The sequence below is a fragment of the Schistocerca nitens genome, chromosome 5 (genome assembly GCF_023898315.1).
Source record: "Schistocerca nitens isolate TAMUIC-IGC-003100 chromosome 5, iqSchNite1.1, whole genome shotgun sequence".
In the NCBI taxonomy this organism is placed as follows: domain Eukaryota; kingdom Metazoa; phylum Arthropoda; class Insecta; order Orthoptera; family Acrididae; genus Schistocerca; species Schistocerca nitens.
Window position 1 is genome coordinate 835,128,693 of NC_064618.1, and position 22,616 is coordinate 835,151,308.

The 22,616-nt window shown below is 43.5% G+C and overlaps 1 protein-coding gene across 1 annotated transcript in view; it reads right to left on the bottom strand.

The window, feature by feature from the left end:
* Nucleotides 1-22,616, bottom strand: part of LOC126259963 (band 7 protein AGAP004871) — a 570,890-nt gene that overhangs the window by 476,466 nt on the left and 71,808 nt on the right. The window contains exon 2 of the mRNA XM_049957076.1: nt 14,031-14,235. Coding sequence (XP_049813033.1) covers nt 14,031-14,235 — 205 coding nt within the window. The remainder of the gene's footprint in view (nt 1-14,030; nt 14,236-22,616) is intronic.

A 22,616-nucleotide genomic window follows, 5' to 3' on the forward strand; every position in this document is an offset into this window, starting at 1 on the left:
ATTTATAATGCTCACCAACCGTCAGAGAAAGGATAGCCGTACATAAAACTTAGTTGTGGGAAGGTGGAATGGGTATTACTAAGAGCACGAGGTAACAACAAATTTAAATGTTCCACTTTTCTTCCTTCTTTTGGATGCCCACTGCCCAGCTTAGTTCCGCTCCTGGCCAACGAAAGCGACAAACTATTGTCATTCAGAACAGAAATAATGGACCAAGGAAAGGAACATCAGTTAATGTGGCTGAAATACAGAGTGGATATAATGAAACTTTCGCTAGCTGAGAGGACCCCCATGAAAAACGAGGGATCGTGGGACAAGGAAACATTTTGGAAACATAGATCTTTGTAATGTTGGCAGCCACAACTGTTAATTTTCATAATCAATAGAAGTAAAATGAACTGCAAGACAGCTGTAATCGTTAATTTCCCTATTATCACAAGCGGTTTTGCTGTATTAAAACAGCATCCTCAACTGAATATAGTGCTTCATTAGCGCACCAAAATGCTCCCGATGTTCGTAGTCAAAAGTCAAATCCTTGAAGAGAGGAAGTCATAAAATTAAGTAGAACACTCCATCAGGGTGAACAGTGTGGTGGAACACCTGTGGTGGTTGCAAGAGAAGAGGGCGGAAGGCGGTAAGGTGTGCACTCGCAAATTTGTAATGGCATTCGGAAGAGGAAAACGAAGAAACCATTGCCGGTCGGGGTGGCCGAGCGGTTATAGGCGCTACAGTCTGGAACCCCGCGACCGCTACGGTCACAGGTTCGAGTCCTGCCTCGGGCATGGATGTGTGTGTTGCCCTTAGGTTAGCTAGGTTTAAGTAGTTCTAAGTACTAGGGGACTGATGACCTCAGAAGTTAAGTCCCATGGTGCTCAGAGCCATTTTTTTTAAGAAACCATTGAAAGAAACATTTCAGTTTCCACATTAGATAGCAACATTTGTTAACTGCGTACCACGTTTGTATTCCAGGCTACAAACGTTGCTGAGTGCGTCGGCCATCTGCAACCACAACAGCCTGGAAGTTTGTTCGAATACCATTTGACAACTGTTCGCAACACTTTTCGAACTGTGGACTATGGAATGTCCAGCTGTCGTGACGGAACTCGTACACTGCTTGAAGATTACACATTGCGTCCAGCATTCTCAGACATGGCAAGAGTAATTTCTTCAACAATCTGTGGCGCTATTGACGATCGGCCTCTCTCAGGAACAATTCCCAAATCACCAGTTAATTTGAACTTCCGAATAATGTTATTTGACCCCGGTCCGGAAAGATTATTCCTTTAATGGATTGATATTCACGAAGAACAGGCAGCGCTATTGCTGTTGTTTTGATAAAATAGCTGCTCACCTTGTCCAGACCGATGTTGACTGGAAGTTGAAATGATACTTTTATGAATAATTAATTGAATGTGCCCCAATTTTTAATTAAGGCTAAAATATGTTAAGAATATATTATTTCTGTGTAAATAAATCCGTAATGTGAGGGGAAAAAGTCACGATTTAATGTAAGGAATGTATATTTTATTGCTGTTCTACTAACGAGTGTTCCAGAGAAATGTTTATCTACCGAAACTGTAAAGCAAGTTGAAGTCAGCCGTCGTAATTTGTTTGTGGATTATATAAAAGCAGGAGCTGTGAACTCTCGCTCTCTCTCTCTCGTTTGTTTTCCGTGGCTGTTTCACATGTGTAAGTGTCGCTCTGTAAAGTTCGCCAAATAATTACGCTAATTTAATTTCAAAAGCTGTGTTTTAATTAAGACTGTACTTTCCTTCTTCATTAATTCCACATATCATATTATTATGCTACAATTCAGAAATTTTCCAAGCTGCAGCGAATGAGAGTTGCCGACGGATTGTTTGGTGGCCACAGCCGAACGCTACTAGTGTTCAAAAGGCTATTACTTTATCAAACTTTTATTTCAGCGTTCCTGAGATATCTTTTACCGATCTTTTCTATCAGTATCCGGGAAATGTAATTACGCAAACTGCGTAATTTTTTGATCAGTCACTGGCCTCTAAACAAAGCCGTCGGTCAACGTTCTCGTCGGTCTGATGGGAATCTAACGCTGGTTGGTGGAATATATAATTTCATCATCCACAAGCAAAAATTTTCTATGCACCATTACATCATTTTAGAAGCTGAACGCCAATAAAAGCAATAAATTTAATATTACGTTTTTTTAATACCAGTAATATTAAAAAGTGTAATGCACCATATGTCGCCGAGCCATAAGTCATGACTAGAGACCGGATTATATGCGTTTACATGTTGCATTTGCATTTGCATATTAGGTTCATTTTCAACGGTTATTGCATATTTTAACTAAAATTTTCTGACGATGCATATTTTCGCTCTATGCTTACAACATTTGAAAATTTAAATTGGCGGTCTCTAGCTCAATCTAGCTGTAATGTCTCACAGATTGACCGTGCCCTAGAACTGCGTGCAATGGCTAACCGAGACGCCACTGCCCGCTGTCGTACTGTACACGTCGGCAACAAATTAAATTAAATACGCTTCTATTTACTTGTACACAGCTGAACGTGTTTAAGACGTGTCGTGTGTAACGTGTTGCGCGCCAAGCCACCCGAAAAAAGAAACGTCGTTTCGTGGATAGCTGACCATCCTGGAACATTTACATATGACGGAATTGTTTATATTGTCGAGTTTGCGAGAAAAACGTTACGTGCCAAAAAAGAAGTTTGAAATAGGCCAGCATGTCAAGACAAGTCTTCATACCGCAGGATTGCCGAAGAAAGTACCACGACAACAATTTCTGGCAACAGCCAGTTGCCGTAGCTGGGATTTCTCCAAAGGTAACCAAAAAAGTCGGTTTAACATGGATCTATGTAAAGCATTTGTTGCAAGCAATATTCCTCTTCACACACTTACAAATCCTGTCCTCATAGCGTTCCTGCGCAAATATTGTTTAAATCAAAATATACCAGATGAATCAACATTGCATAAAAATGACATATGGACAATTTACGTAAATGTTCTGGAAGAAATACACAGTGAACTCAAGGACAGCATTATTTGGATTTCAGTTGACGAAACTACAGACACTTGTGGCCGTTACATTGCAAATTTAATTGTTGGTGCTTTAAAAGAAGAGCCTTCTTCTTCCTATTTAGCGGCCTGGAAAGAACTTTAAACAGTAAATCACTGTACGATGGCCAGGTTTGTGAATGAGGGTATTAGAAAAATATTTCCAGAATCTTCTCCAGATGAAAGGGTGTTTGTGTTTATTTCAGATGGTGCTCCCTATATCATCAAAGCAGAAAAAGCCCTCCGACTATTATATCCCAATTTGATTCATGTGAGGTGCTTTGCTCGTGGACTGCATCGCCTTACTGAAGACGTACTTTCCACCTTTGTGAATGTAAATAAACTGATTTCATCCACAAAGAAAGTGTTCCTAAAGGCTCCTGCTCGCACCAAGACCTACAAAGGAAAACTACCAAATGTGCCTTTACCTCTCAAACAAGTGGTAACTCGTTGGGGTACGTGGGTCGAAGCTGTGTTGTTTTACAGTGAACATTTCGAGGCCATTAGAGGGGTAGTAAACGACTTCTACAGTGTAGAGGCTTTGGCAATTTGCCAGTGCAAGGAAGCTTTTAATGATTCCGGCATTTAAAAAGGCATTGCTGTGATTAGCACTCATTTTCCCATGTGCCGGCAAGTATAAAAAAGCTTGAAATTCAAGGTTTGGCGTTGAATGAATCTGTTCGGTTAATGAATTTTTAGTGAACTGCTCACTGCCAGAGGTATTCCCAAGAAAACTGAAAGAAAAGTTTGGAAACATTTTAAACAATAACCCAGAATTTGAACCATTGTGGCAAATTGATAGTTTCATTAAATGGACGGGCGAACTTTTACCAGAAACAATAAGTGCCAACATAGCATCAAAATTCAGATACTGCTCAGTTACCTCAGTTGATGTAGAACGGTCCTTTTCTGCTTATAAAAATGTTTTTAGTGATCGAAAACACAATCTTACTGCTACCGAACATTCAGAATAGTACTTGGTCGTTTATGTTTACAATAACAGAAAAAATGTAAAATAAATTATAAATAATACTTTGGTCCAATAGTATTAATTAAAAGTTAATGCTGTTCAAAAAAATCATGATTGTGTGTTGTTTTTTAAACAAAAAAATTGTTCAAATGGCTCTAAGCACTATGAGACTTAACATCGGAGGTCATCAGTGCCCTAGACTTAGAACTACTTAATCCTAACTAACCTAAGGACAGCACACACATCCATGCCCGAGGCAGGATTCGAACCTGCGACCGTAGCAGCAGCGCGGTTCCAGACTGAAGCGCCTAGAACCGCTCGGCCACAACGGCCGGCTTTAAACAAAACATTACGGAGTTTTCGAGCGTGCCCCCCTGTGTGCGATATATCTCGAAGTTGGTACTGTACATATCGATTGTTATGCTGCGACTCCTTCGCATCGCATCCGCTTGTTACCGACAACAATAGCAAAGAAGGAACAGTTCTTGAAATACGGTATGCGTCCCCATTTTGCTAATTTCTAGAAAATAATCCCAGAAGTGCCCCCTTCCTAACCCCTACCAGAAAGTACTCAGAAAAATGATATCAGCGTTCCAAATGTGCTGATTTTTCGTGTGGCCGGCGCTCTTCCTCGTAACTGGTTCAAATGGTTCAAAATGGCTCTGAGCACTATGGGACTTAACATCTATGGTCATCAGTCCCCTAGAACTTAGAACTACTTAAACCTAACTAACCTAAGGACATCACACAACACCCAGCCATCACGAGGCAAATCCCTGACCCCGCCGGGAATCGAACCCGGAAACCCGAGCGTGGGAAGCGAGAACGCTACCGCACGACCACGAGCTGCGGACCCTCGTAACTGATATACACAGGTTCGACTTTGAGATATAATGCACGCAGTAACTGCCAAACACTCGTAACAGTACTTGGTCGTTTACGTTTAGAGTAGCAGAAAAATGTAAAATTAATTGTAAATGATACTTTGGTCCAACAGTATTAATTAAAAGTTAATGCTGTTCAAAACAATTCATGGATGTGTGCTGTTTTTTAAATAAAGTATTACGGAGTTTTCGAGCTATATGTCTCGAAGTTGGTAATGTAGATATCGAATGCTACGTTGGACTCATTCACATCGCATCCGCTTGTTACCGACAACAATATAAAAGAAGGAACAGTTCTTGAAACACGGTATGGGTCCCCATTTTGCAAATTTTTAGAAAATAATCCCAGAAAGGCCCCCTTCCTAACACCTACCAGAAAGTATTCAGAAAATTATATCAGCGTTCTAAATGCACCGATTTTTCGTGCGATCGGCGCTCTTCCTCGTAACTGATATGCACAGGTTCGACTTTCAGATATAATTCACTCAGTAACTGCCAATTTTTTTTTTTTTTTTTACTATTTGATCTTGCATATTTCGACACTTTTCGTGCAGTTTCAAGCATTTTTCATGCGTATTTGCATGCGTAATTTAAGGTTTTATGATGCATATAATCTGGTCTCTAGTCTTGACACCAAAAATACTAAAAACGCACAGCCTGGACATCATTCATATGAAGTTGGGTACCCATACAGTAAATAGTTTTCCGTCTACACTGGCTCAAGTAGCGAAACTTTAATTACATCTACATCTACATCTACATGATTACTCTGCAATTCACATTTAAGTGCTTGGCAGAGGGTTCATCGAACCACAATCATACTATCTCTCTACCATTCCACTCCCGAACAGCGCGCGGGAAAAACGAACACCTAAACCTTTCTGTTCGAGCTCTGATTTCTCTTATTTTATTTTGATGGTCATTCCTACCTATGTAGGTTGGGCTCAACAAAATATTTTCGCATTCGGAAGAGAAAGTTGGTGACTGAAATTTCGTAAATAGATCTCGTCGCGACGAAAAACGTCTTTGCTTTAATGATTTCCATCCCAACTCGCGTATCATATCTGCCACACTCTCTCCCCTATTACGTGATAATACAAAACGAGCTGCTTTTTTTTTGCACCCTTTCGATGTCCTCCGTCAATCCCACCTGGTAAGGATCACACACCGCGCAGCGATATTCTAACAGAGGACGAATGAGTGTAGTGTAAGCTGTCTCTTTAGTGGACTTGTTCCATCTTCTAACATGGGAACCTCCCCATCGCACCCCCCTCATATTTAATTTTAAGTTGGCACAGTGGATAGGCCTTGAACACAGATCAATCGAGAAAACAGGAAGAAGTTGTGTGGAACTATGAAAAAATAAGCAAAATATACAAACTGAGTAGTCCATGCGCAACATATGCAACATCAAGGAGAAAGTGAGGTCAGGGGTGCGGTGGTCCCGTGGTTAGCGTGAGCAGATGCGGAACGAGAGGTCCTTGGTTCGAGTATTCCCTCGAGTGAAAACTTTATTTTTTATTTAGTTTATGTCACAAACTCATGTTTTCATCACTTTTTTGAGAGTGATTATCACATCCACAAGGAAACCTAAATCGGGCAAGGTAGAAGAATCTTTTTACCCATTCGCCAAGTGTACAAGTTAGGTGGGTCGACAACATATTCCTGTCATGTGACGCACATGCCGTCACCTGTGTCGTATAGAATATATCAGACATGTTTTCCTGTGAAGGAATAGGTTGACCTATGACCTTGCGATCAAATGTTTTTGGTTCCCATTGAAGAGGCACGTCCTTTCGTCTACTAATCGCACGGTTTTGCGGTGCGGTCGCAAAACACATACACTAAACTTATTACAGTGGACAGAGACGTCCAAAAACGAACGGACAGATCGTAACTATGCGAAAATAAAGAAAAAAAACTTTTCACTCCAAGGAAGAGTTGAACCAAGGACATCTCGTTCCGTAGCTGCTCACGCTAACCACGGGACTACGGCGCCCCTATGCTTATATCATCCTTGATGTTGCCTATCTTGCGCATGGACTACTCAGTTTGTATATTTTGCTTATTTTTTCATAGTTCCACACAACTTCTTCCTGTTTTCTCGATTGATCTGTGTTCAGTTTCTCAAGGCCTATCCAGTGCCAACTTATAACTAAATCTGAAGGGGGGTGCGATGGGGAGGTTCCCTTGTAAGTGTCCTGCCAATGAAACGCAATTTTTGGCTCGCCTTCCCCACAATATTATCTATGTGGTCTTTCCAACTGAAGTTGTTCGTAATTTTAACACCCAGGTACTTAGTTGAATTGACAGCCTCGAGAATTGTACTATTTATCGAGTAATCGAATTCCAACGGATTTCTTTTGGAACTCATGTGGATCACCGCACACTTTTCGCTATTTAGCGTCAACTGCCACGTGCCACACCATACAGCAATTTCTTCTAAATCGCTTTGCAGCTGATACTGGCCTTCGGATGACCTTACTAGACGGTAAATTACAGCATCATCTGCTGTCGTATGTGAGATTAGGTATGCAGAGCTAGGGAAGGCGAATTTTTGTCACAAATGCAACCCACTAGCAATATTCAGCACTGCGTCGCGCCTCGACTAGTGTCCGCAGCTCGTGGTCGTGCGGTAGCGTTCTCGCTTCCCACGCCCGGGTTCCCGGGTTCGATTCCCGGCGGGGTCAGGGATTTTCTCTGCCTCGTGATGACAGGGTGTTGTGTGATGTCCTTAGGTTAGTTAGGTTTAAGTAGTTCTAAGTTCTAGGGGACTGATGACCATAGATGTTAAGTCCCATAGTGCTCAAAGCCATTTGAACCATTTTTTTTAGCCTCGACTAGTACTACCGCGGAAAGCTCGGTACAGTGAATAACAGAGTTTTTGCGGCCGACGCGGCGCACTCGAAGCGAGAGCGCTGGAGCACACAACCAGAAATAAACAACAAGTAGCTAACGAAGCACCGCGCCCTCTACGGCGCGCCGCTGGCGCCCCGGCGCGCCATCTGATGGGAAAATCAATGCTGCGTGAGGCTGGCGGGCGAGGGAAGCGCCGTGTAAAACTGCCGTACGCACGCCTGTCGCGCTCTTCTGGCGAGGAAACGAGCACGTGAATGAGGTGCTAAGAGTGGCTCTTGCACGACGCCGTCACGTATGAAACGCTATTCGCGTGCTTCATCTTCAGAAAAAAAATGGAAGAACGTCGAGAGCTTAATTGCCAGTGGACGGCGTGGCTATTACAGATCACTTGCTGATCGCGACAAGAATAGGATACAGATCTGTTAACAGCAATTTCTGATCTGATTTTAGCAAACCATGAAAACATAATTTGATTATCTGGACAAGGTTCTAACACTGTATAGCAACTAGGCGTGGCAGCACGAAGTAACGCGTCACAGCTAGGCGAAAAGATAGTCAAATTGTGTACGAGGGAAGAATGACATTTAACGCTAATGTGTATGTAAGTGAACAAACGGGTTAGTAGGCAATCGTCTTTTTTAAAAAAATATCTTCTTGATCTATGGTGGATAATGGGCTAATAACCCGAAACATAGGTCGCAATAATTAGTGAAACAAGTGGTGAGTTTTTTTCTATACAGGGTGTTACAAAAAGGTACGGCCAAACTTTCAGGAAACATTCCTCACACACAAACAAAGAAAAGATGTTATGTGGACATGTGTCCGGAAACGCTTAATTTCCATGTTAGAGCTCATTTTAGTTTCGTCAGTATGTACTGTACTTCCTCGACTCACCGCCATGATTTCATACGGGATACTCTACCTGTGCTGCTAGAACATGTGCCTTTACAAGTACGACACAACATGTGTTTCATGCACGATGGAGCTCCTGCACATTTCAGTCGAATTGTTCGTACGCTTCTCAACAACAGATTCGGTGACCAATGGATTGGTAGAGGCGGACCAATTCCATGGCCTCCACGCTCTCCTGACCTCAACCCTCTTGACTTTCATTTATGGGGGCATTTGAAAGCTCTTGTCTACGCAACCCCGGTACCACATGTAGAGACTCTTCGTGCTCGTATTGTGGACGGCTGTGATACAACACCCCATTCTCCAGGGCTGCGTCAGCGCATCAGGGATTCCATGCGATGGAGGGTGGATGCATGTATCCTCGCTAACGGAGGACATTTTGAACATTTCCTGTAACAAAGTGTTTGAAGTCACGCTGGTACGTTCTGTTGCTGTGTGTTTCCATTCCGTGATTAATGTGATTTTTAAAGGGAAGTAATAAAATGAGCTCTAACATGGAAAGTAAGCGTTTCCGGACACACGTCCACATAACATATTTTCTTTCTTTGTGTGTGAGGAATGTTTCCCGAAAGTTTGGCCGTACCTTTTTGTAACACCCTGTATAACTAAAAAGAGCATGGTGTTTACCCATATACTGCAGATGATGCTAATCAAGAAATGAACTAGAAAGTGAGACACTAGAAGGAATAGATGAGTTTTAGTAATTGGGAGAAAAGTAACTGTCGATGGTCGAAGCAGACATGATGTAAAATGCAGACTGACAATAGCCAGGAAAGAGTTTCTGATAAACAGAAATTCGTTAACAACGAAATATAAGTTTGATGTGTTAAGAAGTCTTTTCTGAAGTATTTTCATGAAGTGTACACTTGTACGGACGTGAACGCCGACGACAGGAAAGCAAAATGATTTGAAATGTGCCGCTATAGAAGAATGAGGAAGTTTAGATGGGTAGATCGAATAACTAAAGAGTAAGTACTGAATGGAATGTGCGGAAAAAGAAATTTACGACACACTTTGATAGAAAAGAGGGATCAGTAAGCGATTTCAAATGGATGTAGGTTGCCTCCGTTGTGCAGAGATGAACGGGCTTGTACATAAGAAGATTAGCGTGGAAGACTGTATCAAAACAGTCTTCTAACAGCAGATCACAAAAACAACTACTCTTTAACGCTATTCATAAATGTATACACTGTTTTCACTTATAACGACTGCTAGACGCTTGGCTTTTTGTAGGCAGCTTATTTTAACATGTGTTGATCCCCTCATTACTGATATGAATACGACTAAAAATAAACTTATGTAAAAAAAATCTTAAACCGCATTTCGGCTTTGGAGGCGGAATCGTTAACTTTGGATAATCGCTTACCGAAAACAGAAGATTCACCGCCTTTGTCCCTTGCAACTGGACCAAGATCAACACCTGCACATTTGTTTAGGTGTACCCAAATGGGATGTCGGCGCGCCTCAAAGTTTCAACGTAACAGCAGCCGTGTACTGCGATCGACCAAACGCACCGCGCACTTACCGCAACTACACGCCGATGCGCGCGCATTTGTTTTGTTGCGCTTATGCACACAGATCCGTTAGACTGAAAGTTCGTTAGCGTTTCGTGAGTCCCACGTGCTGCATAATTAGGTTCCTGCTTGCGTAATAGTTGACACATTTTACTTACACATTTTCTTTCCGGTATTCGTCTCGTGCCCACCACTGAAGTAAATGATTAGTTGCACGAGACTCGAGACTCGCAAAACGCCATCGATATGAGTGGGCAAAGGACTGCCACAAAAAAGGAAAGTGTAACTAGGCAGATGGTGAGAAAAAACATGGCATCACAACCCATCCTAAGCTGCATCACTGCTCACAAGGGAACCTCCCCATCGCACTCCCCTCAGATTTAGCTGTAAGTTGGAACAGTGGATAGGCCTTGAAAAACTGAACACAGATCAATCGAGGAAACAGGAAGAAGTTGTGTGGAACTATGAAAAAAATTAGCAAAATATACGAACTGAGTAGTCCACGTGCAACATATACAACTTCAAGGGGAATGTGCACTCAGGAGCGCCGTGGTCCTGTGGTTTGCGTGAGCAGCTATGGAGTGAGAGTTCCTTGGTTCAAGTCTTCCCTCGACCGAAAATTTTAATTTTTTGTTTTCAGACAATTATTATCTGTCCGTCTGTCCGTCCGATGCGATCACTTTTTTGGGAGTGATAATCACATCCACAAGAAAACCTAAATCTGGCAAGGTAGAAGAATTTTTTTAGCCATTCGCCAAGTGTACAAGTTAGGTGGGTCGACAACATATTACTGTCATGTGACGCACATGCCGTCAACAGTATCGTATAGAATATATCAGACGTGTTTTCCTGTGGAGGAATCGGTTGACCTATGACCTTGCGATGAAATGTTTTCAGTTCCCATTGAAGAGGCACGTCCTTTCGTCTACTAATCGCACGGTTTTGCGGTGCGGTCGCAAAACACAGACACTAAACTTATTACAGTGAACAGAGACGTCAATGAACGAATGGATAGATCATAACTTTGCGAAAAAAAATTTTTCACTCCGGGGAGGACTTCAACCATGGACCTCTCATTCCGCAGCTGCTCACGCTAACCACAATACCACGGCGCCCCTCGCTGCATGTCACCCTTGAAGTTACATATGTTGCACGTGGACTACTCAGTTCGTATATTTTGCTAATTTTTTTCATAGTTCCATACAACTTCTTCCTGTTTTCTCGTTTGATCTGTGTTCAGTTTTTCAAGGCCTATCCACTGTTCCAACTTATAGCTAAATCTGAGGGGGGTGCGATGGGGAGGTTCCCTTGTCAGTATAGCTTTGTACGGCTCAATTAACGATTTTTCTCTGTTACTGTGCCTGATTGTGACCTTACTTTTATCAGAACAATGGTACAATAGGGTTTACCTGTCATCACTTTTTCTGATCTACTGCGAAAATCTTACAGTAACATATTGCATCAGATGTTTCGCTGCGTGACTATTGTTCCTGCTTTCGCTCCGTCCGAAAGAAGGAGGTGGTTTTGTATTGCAGTCTACACGCTGACGTCCAATAAGATTCCAAATTCTTTTGACTAGGAAGTCCGTCTTCCGGCTGTTAGTAAAATAATATTGGGCGACTAATAACGATTATGTAACGTGTCGTAAATGCTGCTGCAATGATGAGACGAGACAACGTTCGCCTTTTCGTTGAATTCAGTGTCTCTTTACTACTTTTTATCTGAGCGCTAGCATGGCTGGTGCCAGTCAGCTTCAGCAACGCTTCTGGAAGAGTAATCGACTCACGGTGTGAAAAGTCCAACATTTCAGCTGATAATGTTGTTGGTTGCAACATTGGTGTGTGTAGCGCAATAGCCGGCCGCGGTGGTCTAGCGGTTCTAGGCGTGCAGTCCGGAACCGCGCGACTGCTACGGTCGCAGGTTCGAATCCTGCCTCGGGCATGGATGTGTGTGATGTCCTTAGGTTAGTTAGGTTTAAGTAGTTCTAAGTTCTAGGGGACTGATGACCACAGCAGTTGAGTCCCATAGTGCTCAGAGCCATTTGAACCATTTTGTAGCGCAATATGACGCAATGACACATCCATAAGACTGGTAATGGGATCAATCTTTCAAGGCGTTTCTCAGAAATGATTCAGCCACTGATCGATGACTGAGAAACTCCCTCGCTATTAAGGTAGAACTTAATAAAAGGAACGTGGCATTTTTCCGCTTTTGCTGTATTAATTTCGTTTGTTACGAAATAAATCTCGGGTGAACAGCCTGGTATGAGTGTCCATAGGACACAATGTTTCGGCAATCGACCACGTTGCCATCATCAGGTGCGCTGATGTACCTGTTCACCCGACATTTATTTCGTCATAAAATACGCCTGGAGAAACTGAAGAATCACAATTTTGTTTGTTGCTGGCTAGTTTCAGCCTTCTAGGCCAGTCTCAAATGATTTTGTGGTTCTGTACAAAACAGTACACATTATGATAACACAGCAAATGCGAAAAATAACGGAAAATTAATAAAATGAGTTAATGGAAGTGTTTACTTACATTTTTACATGCTAAATTTGTAAGATTCAGTTGTATTCAAGTGCGCCGGCCGAAGTGGCCGTGCGGTTAAAGGCGCTGCAGTCTGGAACCGCAAGACCGCTACGGTCGCAGGTTCGAATCCTGCCTCGGGCATGGATGTTTGTGATGTCCTTAGGTTAGTTAGGTTTAACTAGTTCTAAGTTCTAGGGGACTAATGACCTCAGCAGTTGAGTCCCATAGTGCTCAGAGCCATTTGAACCATTTTTTTGTATTCAAGTGCGTTTTGAATCATTTGTAATTATGGGTCCTGTGAGGCTACCAGGGACACATACTCGATGTGACGTGTTCTATCCGGCCTATTGCCGTTCCCACAGACTTTGTCGTACTTGCATCGCACATGGTTGGTTTCGAAATCTGAGTGAACTTCGCGTCATTCAATGAAGAACGTTAAAATTACGCCACCATCTATTAACGAGGAAGCAATTCCGAAAGATTTTGTGAAGCGATGATTCATTGACCGAGCGTCTAGTAGATAACTTGAACAGTAACACAAAATATTAATGTGGGCTAAAGCGAGAAGTCCGACGTGCACTGTCGAACTGATTAACAGATTTGTCAATTGAAGACATAAAGTCTGAAAATGAGTCCGTGACCATGTTGTGGCACTTGAGAGATTAACACACGCAGCGTGCAGTTTATTGTTTCAAAACACATAATTCTGTTAATAAGAACGGGAGGGTCAGCATTGGTCGTTGAAGTAGAAATCTTTATTACTCTTACAAATCGGTTCCAGTCACAGCATCACCATCATCAGTATTAAAGCCCTGTGGACTTACAAATACAAGCAGTAAAACTGAAATATCTGTACATCTCAATGAGCAGTACTTGTCACACTGAAGGTACAAATTCAACTGGGCTAGCGGCACAGATGGACCGCTGTATTTTAGAAACTGTGTTGGTCTTACCTAAAATGACGCAACAGTAATTGGAGATAACGTTCAATAAAATACGGGCAACTTTAACTGAAAAAAAAGGTTAACGACTCGCATTTTATTGAAAGAGAAAAGTTTGTTAGCGTGAACATATTGCACAGATATTGACGGTATGCAAGATGTAAGAGCTGATGCACATCTGCGCTGTACAGCCACGACGATATCAAAGCCAGGACGCCCAGGTGAGTTCGGCGCAATGCGTACGACGAGCGGAGACACTTGCTGTTCTATTGTTAGGAGCTGGTGACTCCGAGCCAGCGAGAAGGCGTGGCACGGCGGGCGCGGCAGGTAAACAGAGAGGCGGCGCCGGCCGCGGGACGGGTACTTACCGCCGATGACGATGCGTCGCTCGTCGGGGCGGCGGAAGCTGTCGAGCGCGATGCTCTCTCCGCCGTCGGCGGCGGACATGCCGGCTGCGATGCCGTTCCCCGCAGCCGTCGTGACGGGGGGCAGCGCCGTTACAGACGTGATGGAGGCGGGCGCGCCGGCGTCGGTCAGGGCGGCGGGCCGCACGCGGGCCGTGGACGAGACGACCTGGGGGCAGGCGGAGGCGGCGTCGCCGTGTGGAGCGCGCACCTCGGGCGGCAGAGACGCGAGCACAGTACGGCCAGGGGCGGAGGCTGCTGCTGCTGCGGCCGTCGCGGCGCATGCGCAGAAGCCGCGGGGCGCGGGCGCTGCGCCGCGCCGGGCGGCTGGACCTGCTCTCTCTCTACTGGTAACATCCGGCAAACTTGTTCCTCCGTCACGAGCTAGAAGCGGGCTAGCGACAACTCCTCTAATAACTGCAGCTGCCTTCTCATTTCCTCGTGACAAGAAAAGCGATAATACACACGAGGAGTACAGCGTTCCAGGGAAGATCAAGTCCACATCTTTACATACCACATCTACGCTACTGGCCACTGAAATTGCTACACCACGAAGATGACGTGCTACAGACGCGAAATATAACCGACAGGAAGAAGATGCTGTGATATGCAAATGATTAGCTTTCCAGAGCGTTCACACGAGGTTGGCGCCGGTGGCGACACCAACAACGTGCTGACACGCGGAAAGTTTCCAACCGATTTCTCATACACAAACAGCAGGTGACGGCGTTTCCTGGTGAAAGGTTGTTGTGATGCCTCGTGTAAGGAGGAGAAATGCGTACCATCACGTTTCCGACTTAAAGGTAGGATTGTAGCCTACCGCAATTGCAGTCCATCGTATCAAGACATTGCTGCTCACGATCCAATGACTTTTAGCAGAATATGGAATCGGTGGGTTCAGGAGGGTAATACGGAACGCCGTGCTGGACCACAACGGCCTCGTATCACTAGCAGTCGAGATGACAGGCATCTTATCCACATGGCTGTAACGGACCGTGCAGCCACATCTCAATTCCTGAGTCAACAGATTGGGACGTTTGCAAGACAACAACCATTTTCACGAACAGTTCGACGACGTTTGCAGCAGCATGGACTATCAGCTCGGAGACCACGGCTGCGGTTACCCTTGACGCTGCATCACAGACAGGAGCGCCTGCGATGGTGTACTCTACGACGAACCTGGGTGCGCGAATGGCAAAACATCATTTTTTCGGATGAATCCAGGTTCTCTTTACAGCATCGTGATGGTCACATCCGTGTTTGGCGACATCGCGGTGAATACACATTGGAAGCGTGTATTCGTCATCGCCATACTGGCGTATCAGCCGGCGTGATGGTATGGGACGCCATTGGTTACACGTCTCGGTCACCTCTTGTTCGCATTGACGGCACTTTGAACAGTAGACATTATATTTCAGATGTGTTACGACCCGTGGCTCTACCCTTCATTCGATTCCTGCGAAACCCTACATTTCAGCAGGATAATACACGACGCCATGTTGCAGGTCCTGTACGGGCCTTTCTGGGTACAGAAAGTTCGACTGCTGCCCTGGCCAGCACATTCTCCAGATTTCTCACCAACTGATAACGTGTGGTCAATGGTGGCCGAGCAACTGGCTCGTCACAATACGCCAGTCACTACTCTTGATGGACTGTGGTATGGCGTTGAAGCTGCATGGGCAGCTGTACCTGTACACGCCATCCAAGCTCTGTTTGACTCAATGCCCAGGCGTATCAAGGCCGTTATTACGGCCAGAGGTGGTTGTTCTGGGTACTGATTTCTCAGGATCTATGCACCCAAATTGCGTGGGAATGTAATCACATGTCAGTTCTAGTATAATATATTTGTCCAATTAATACCCGTTTATCATCTGCAATTCTTCTTGGTATAGCAATTTTAATGGCCAGTAGTGTATATGTGTACTATACAAACCACCGCGAGGTCCATGGCAGACGCTACATCCCATTGTACCAGTTATTATGATTTCTTCCCATTTCTTTTACTTATGGAGCGCGGGAAGAATGACTGTTTGAAGGCCTCTGTGCGTGAAATAATTATTCTAATCCTATCCTCACGATCCCTTTGCGAGCGATACGTACGGGGTTGTATATGCCTGGAGTCATCATCTAAAGCCGGTTCTTGAAACATTGTTAACAGTCCTTCTTGGTATAGTTTACGTCTATCCTCAAGAGCCTTTCAGTATCTCTGTGACACACTCCCACGCATTAAACAAACCTGTAACCATTCATGCTGCCTTTCTCTGTATATTTTCAATATCCCCTATTAGTCCTATCTGATATGGGTCCCACCCTCTTGAGCAATATTCTAGAACCAAAAAACTGATGTCTACCACCTACTTTACCCACGAGTGAACCTATGTGATCATTCCATTTCATATGCTTTCAAACTGTTACACCCTGTTATTTGTATAGTTGACCGATTCCAAAGGTGACTCGTTGATATTACAGTCACAGGATATTACGTTTTTTCGTTTTGTGAAGTGCACAATTTTACATTTCTGAACATTTAAAGCAAGTTGTCAATCTTATCAAGATCTCACTGAATATTTATACAGCTTCTTTCAGATTGTACTTCATTATAGATAACTGCATCATTTGTAAAAAGCCTGATGTTACTATTAATATAGTCTTCAAGGTCATCCATATACAACATAGACAGCAAGAGTCCAAACACAGTTCCCTGGGGCACACCTGAAGTTACTTCTACATCTGAAAATGACTCTGCATCCAAGATAACGTGCTGTGTCCTCGCTACTAAAAAGTCCCCAGTACAAATTTCACTTGATACTCTATATGATCGTACTTTTGACCATAAGCGTAGGTATGATACTGCTTCAAATGTTTTTGGGAATTTATGAAATACTGCCCTACCTGATTGCCTTGATGCCAAACTTTAAGTGTGTCACGTGGGAAAAGTGCGAGTTGGGTTTCACATGATCGATGTTTTGGGAATCCATGCTGGCTGGTATTGAGACACCTCACTATGTTTGAGCTCAGAATGTGTTCTAAGATTCTACAACAGATCGATATCAGTGGTATTGCACGGTAGGTTTGTGAATGACTTCTGCTACCCCTGTTGTAGACGGGTGTGACCTGTGCTTTTTTCCAAGAACTGGGCACGGTTTATTGTTCGCGTGATCTACGACAGATTATAGTTAGAGGAGGGGCTAACTCAGACGCAAATTCACTATAGAATCTGGCGGGTATTCCATGGGACCCTAGGGCTTTGTTCAGTTTTGATGATTTCAGCTGTTTCTCAGCACCAATAACACAAATACTTATTTCACTCACCTTTTCAGTGGTACAGCGATTAAATTGGGGCAGTTCTCTTGGGTTTTCCTTTGTAAAGGAACATCTGAAAAAGGGGTTAAGCGTTTCAGCTTTTTCTTTGCTACCCTCAATTTCCGTTCCAATATCATTCGGTAGGGGCTGGACACTATCTTTGGCTCCTCTAATAGCCTTTACATACGACCAGAGTTTCTTTGGGTTCTGTGAAAAATCATTTGTGGATATCCTACTACGGTAGTCAGTAAACGCATCACACATTGCCCTCTTGATTGTCAAACGCGTTTCATTCAGCATCTTTTTTTTTTTATGAATTTGGCCAGCTATGGACCGCATACAACTTAAGACTTATGGTGTTTCTTTTTCTTCCGTTCTTCCCAGTACTTCTTCATTTTCTCGCCAACTGCTCGTCTCTGCTCATCTGTCCACACTCTCTTGGGTCGATGTTTTGGCGCATCTTCTTCATAGTTTGCGTTTTATATAAGTAGCCTAAAGTTATTCCTGTCACGTATTATTTCTTCTGTAACACCTATTTTGTTGGCGTCTTTCTTTGCTGCTTCTATCCATCCTACAGTGTTTTTCAGCTTACTAACGTAATTAAAAATTTTCTTTGTAATCCGTGTTTCTTCCATTCTTTTTAAATGTCCATGAAATTTTAGCCGTCTCTTCCTCATTGTATCTGTGATCTTTTCTGTATTTTTGTATAGGTCTTCATTTCTCCTTTTAATCCACCTGTTTTCCTTGTTTTTCTCAGGACCTAGAATTTTTCTTAATATTTTTCTCTCTCTTTTTTCTAGTTCTCTTAATTCGCCTTTCTTATTCAATGTTGGGCACTCTGATCCATATGTTGCTTGTGTCCTAATAACTGAATTATAATGTTTAATCTTTGCTTGTATGGATATTGATTTCTTATTGTAGTAGTTTTGTGTTAATTTATATGCAAATTCCAACTTTTTTATTCTTTCTTTATTTGTTGTGTTATCCAGTCCATTTGCTTGGATCCACTCCCCCAGGTATTTGAATCTATCAACTCTTTTAATTTTTCCATACTTTGTTTTCATAAACTTTTCTGTATTATGTTTGTGTTCTATATACTCGTTTGTTTTCTATATACTCGTTTGTTTTGCACCTGTTTCCCTAGAAGATTTTTGCACAGTGACGGTAAACGACAGAGGTTGCCTCCCTTTTTGGAGTGTTCTACTGCGTACATATCCATCCAGTGCGTGGTCAACTATTCTTTTAGACTTGAGCCTTAGTTCCAGTACATCATACTGCCCTGTGCCGAAAGTTTCAAATTCCTCACTGACAAGTGAGATATACTGAAGCGCTAAAGAAACTTGTATAGGCATGTGAATTCAAATACAGTGATATGTAAACAGGCAGAATACAGCGCTGCGGTCAGCAACGCCTGTATAAGTCAACAAGTGTCTGGCGCAATTGTTAGATCGGTTACTGCTGCCGCAATGGCAGGTTAAGATTTAAGTGAGTTTGAACGTGGTGTGATAGTCGGCGTACGAGCGAAGGGACAAAGCATTTCTGAGGTAGCGATGAAGGGGGAATTTTCCATTACGAGTGTACCGTGAATATCAGGAATTCTGTAAAACATCAAATCTCCGACATCGCAGCGGCCGCAATAACGTCGTTACTTGCTGATATTTGACTTTGACCACCGCGACGCCGTCACGCTGAATACAAAACCACTGATTATTACAGCAATGATCGACCGCCTGCATCCTGCATGACTTTATGTCACATATACAGTATATTTTTGAAATTGAAACTTTCTCGATAGTCTTGGAATCCCTGTGACCGACCTCTTGCCAGTATAAGTGTCGATAACAGGCAAAGTAGGTTGATAGGCCTATCCTTGATTCCTGCAGTGGATGAAATGTCTATACACATAATTAAGTTCTTACGAAAAACTCAGTGCGCGAGGCCGATTCGCACAGATCGAGCGAGAACGGGACAAATGACGACCGTAGACACCAAATTGGTGCAGATTTCAGTGCTGGGCCATCGGCAAGTGTCAGCGTGCGAACCACTTAATGAAAGATCACCAGTATAGGCTTTCGGAGCCGAAGGTGCACTCGTATACCCTTGATGACTGCACGATAAAAAGCTTTACGCCTCGCCTGGGCCCGTCAACACCGACATCGAACTGTTGATGCCTGGTCGGACGAGTCTCATTTCAAACTGTATCGAGCTGATGAACGTGTACAGGTATGGAGACAACCTCACTAATCCATGGCCCTTCATGTTAGTGGGGGACTGTTCAAGCTGGCGTAGGCTCTGTAATGTCGTGGGACGTTTGCCGTTAGTGATGTGGGACCCCTGATAGGGCTAGATACGGCTCCGACGGGTTACATGTATGTAAGCATCCTGTCTCATCACCTGCATCCATTCGTGTCCATTCTGCATTCCGACGGAGTTGGGCAATTCCAGCAGGTCAGTGCGACAGCCACACGTCCAGAATTGCTACAGGGTGGCTCCAGGAACTCTTCTGAGTTTAAACACTTCCTCTGGCCACCAAACTCTGCAGACATGAGCACTATTCAGCGCATCTGGGAGCAACGTGCTGTTCAGAAGACCTCTCCAACCCCTCGTACTCTTACGGATTTTTGGACAACCCTGCAGGATTCTTGGTGTCACATCCCTCCAGCACTACACTACTCAGACATTAATCGAGACCATGCGATGTCGTGCTGCAGCACTTCTGCGTGCTCGCAGGGGCTCTACACGATATTAGGCAGGTGTAACAGTTTCTTTGGCTCTTCAGTGTATCATACTGTTGAGTTTGTAATCTATCTACGGCGCATGGCGGTGAGTACTTCCTGTACCAATTAACCTCAAAAAATGTTCAAATTTGTGTGGAGTCTTATGGAACTTAACTGCTAAGGTCATCAGTCCCTAAGCTTGCACACTACTTAACCTAAATTATCCTAAGGACAAACACACACACACATGGCCGAGGAAGGACTCGAACCTCCGCCGGGATCAGCCGCACAGTCCATGACTTAACCCCCCCCCCCTCTCCTTTCCTGTTCCGGTCATGAATGGTTTACGAGAATAATGATAGTTGACAAGCCTCCGTGTAGCCCGCCAGGATAGCTGTGGTTGTTAAAGTGTCGCGTACCGGAACGGGGAGGCTGTAAGTAGCCTGTTTGTATGTTGGCAGCGCTATAGACTGTGTTAATACAGCAGACAGCCCTATGCGCCCTCGGCAAGAGATTCTGTGGTTGGACGGACTAGCAGTTAGCGATTGGATAGGGAAGTTTATGGACACGATATTCTTAGCGGAGACTCTGTGTTGGTAGGACATGCATTTTAAAGTGCGATGAAATGATGTTTTTATAAGAAAATATGGAAGGAAATGTGTGATGAAGGAGGTTTGGTTGATAATGTTTGGGCAGTGGAATTATTGACAGCTATACAATATTTGGAACTGGATGTCACATGACTAAGGTAAAATTTGCTAAATACATTGTTTGCTCTTCACCAAAATATTTCTTTCGCTAACCATATGCAACCTAATAGTTAGAGCCTATAGTAGTAGTAGTAGTTGTTGTTGTTGTGGTCTTCAGTCCTGAGACTGGTTTGATGCAGCTCTCCATGCTACTCTATCCTGTGCAAGCTTCTTCATCTCCCAGTACCTACTGCAACCTACATCCTTCTGAATCTGTTTAGTGTATTCATCTCTTGGTATCCCTCTACGATTTTTACCCTCCACGCTGCCCTCCAATACTAAATTGGTGATCCCTTCATGCCACAGAACATGTCCTACCAACCGATCCCTTCTTCTAATTAAGTTGTGCCACAAACTTCTCTTCTTCCCAATCCTATTCAATACCTCCTCATTAGTTATATGATCTACCCATCTAATCTTCAGCATTCTTCTGTAGCACCACATCTCGAAAGCTTATATTGTCTTCTTGTCCAAACTATTTATCGTCCATGTTTCACTTCCATACATGGCTACGCTCCATACAAATACTTTCAGAAACGACTTCCTTACACTTAAATCAATACTCGATGTTAACAAATTTCTCTTCTTCAGAAACGCTTTCCTTGCCATTACCAGTCTACATTTTATATCTTCTCTACTTCGACCATCATGCGTTATTTTCCTCCCCAACTAGCAAAACTCCTTTACTACTTTAAGTGTCTCATTTCCTAATCTAATTCCCTCAGCCTCACCCGACTTAATTCGACTACATTCCATTATCCTCGTTTTGCTTTTATTGATTTTCGTCTTATACCCTCCTTTCATGACACTGTCCATTCCGTTCAACTGCTCTTCCAAGTCCTTTGCTGTCTCTGACAGAATTACAATGTCATCGGCGAACCTCAAAGTTCTTATTTCTTCTCCATGAATTTTAATACCTACTCCGAATTTTTCTTTTGTTTCCTTTACTGCTTGCTCAATGTAGAGATTTAATAACATCGGGGAGAGGCTACAATACTGTCTCACTCGCTTCCCAACCACTGCTACCATTTCGTGCCCCTCGACTCTTATAACTGCCATCTCATTTCTGTACAAATTGTAAATAGCCTTTCGTTCCCTGTATTTTACCCCTGCCACCTTTAGAATTTGGAAGAGGGTATTCCAGTCAACATTGTCAAAAGCTTTCTCTACGTCTACAAATGCTAGAAACGTAGATTTGCCTTTCTTTAATCTAGCTTCTAAGATAAGTCGTAGGGTCAGTATTGTCTCACGTGTTCCAACATTTCTACGGAATGCAAACTGATCTTCCCCGAGGTCAGATTCTACCAGTTTTTCCATTCGTGTGTAGAGAATACGCGTTAGTATTTTGCATCCGTGACTTATTAAACTGATTGTTCGGTAATTTTCACATCTGTCAGCACCTGCTGTCTTTCGGATCGGAATTATTATATTCTTCTTGAAGTGGCCGAGCGGTTCTGGCGCTACAGTCTGGAACCGCGCGATCGCTACGGTCGCAGGTTCGAATCCTGCCTCGGGCATGGATGTGTGTGTTGTCCTTAGGTTAGTTACGTTTAAGTAGTTCTAAGTTCTAGGGGACTTATGACCTCAGCAGTTGAGTCCCATAGTGCTCAGAGCCATTCTTCTTGAAGGCGGAGGGTATTTCGCCTGTCTCATACAACTTGCTCACCAGATGGTAGAGTTTTGACAGGACTGGCTCTCCCAAGGCCATCAGTAGTTCTAATGGAATGTTGTCTACTCCCGGGGCCTTGTTTCGACTCAGGTCTTTCAGTGCTCTGTCAAAC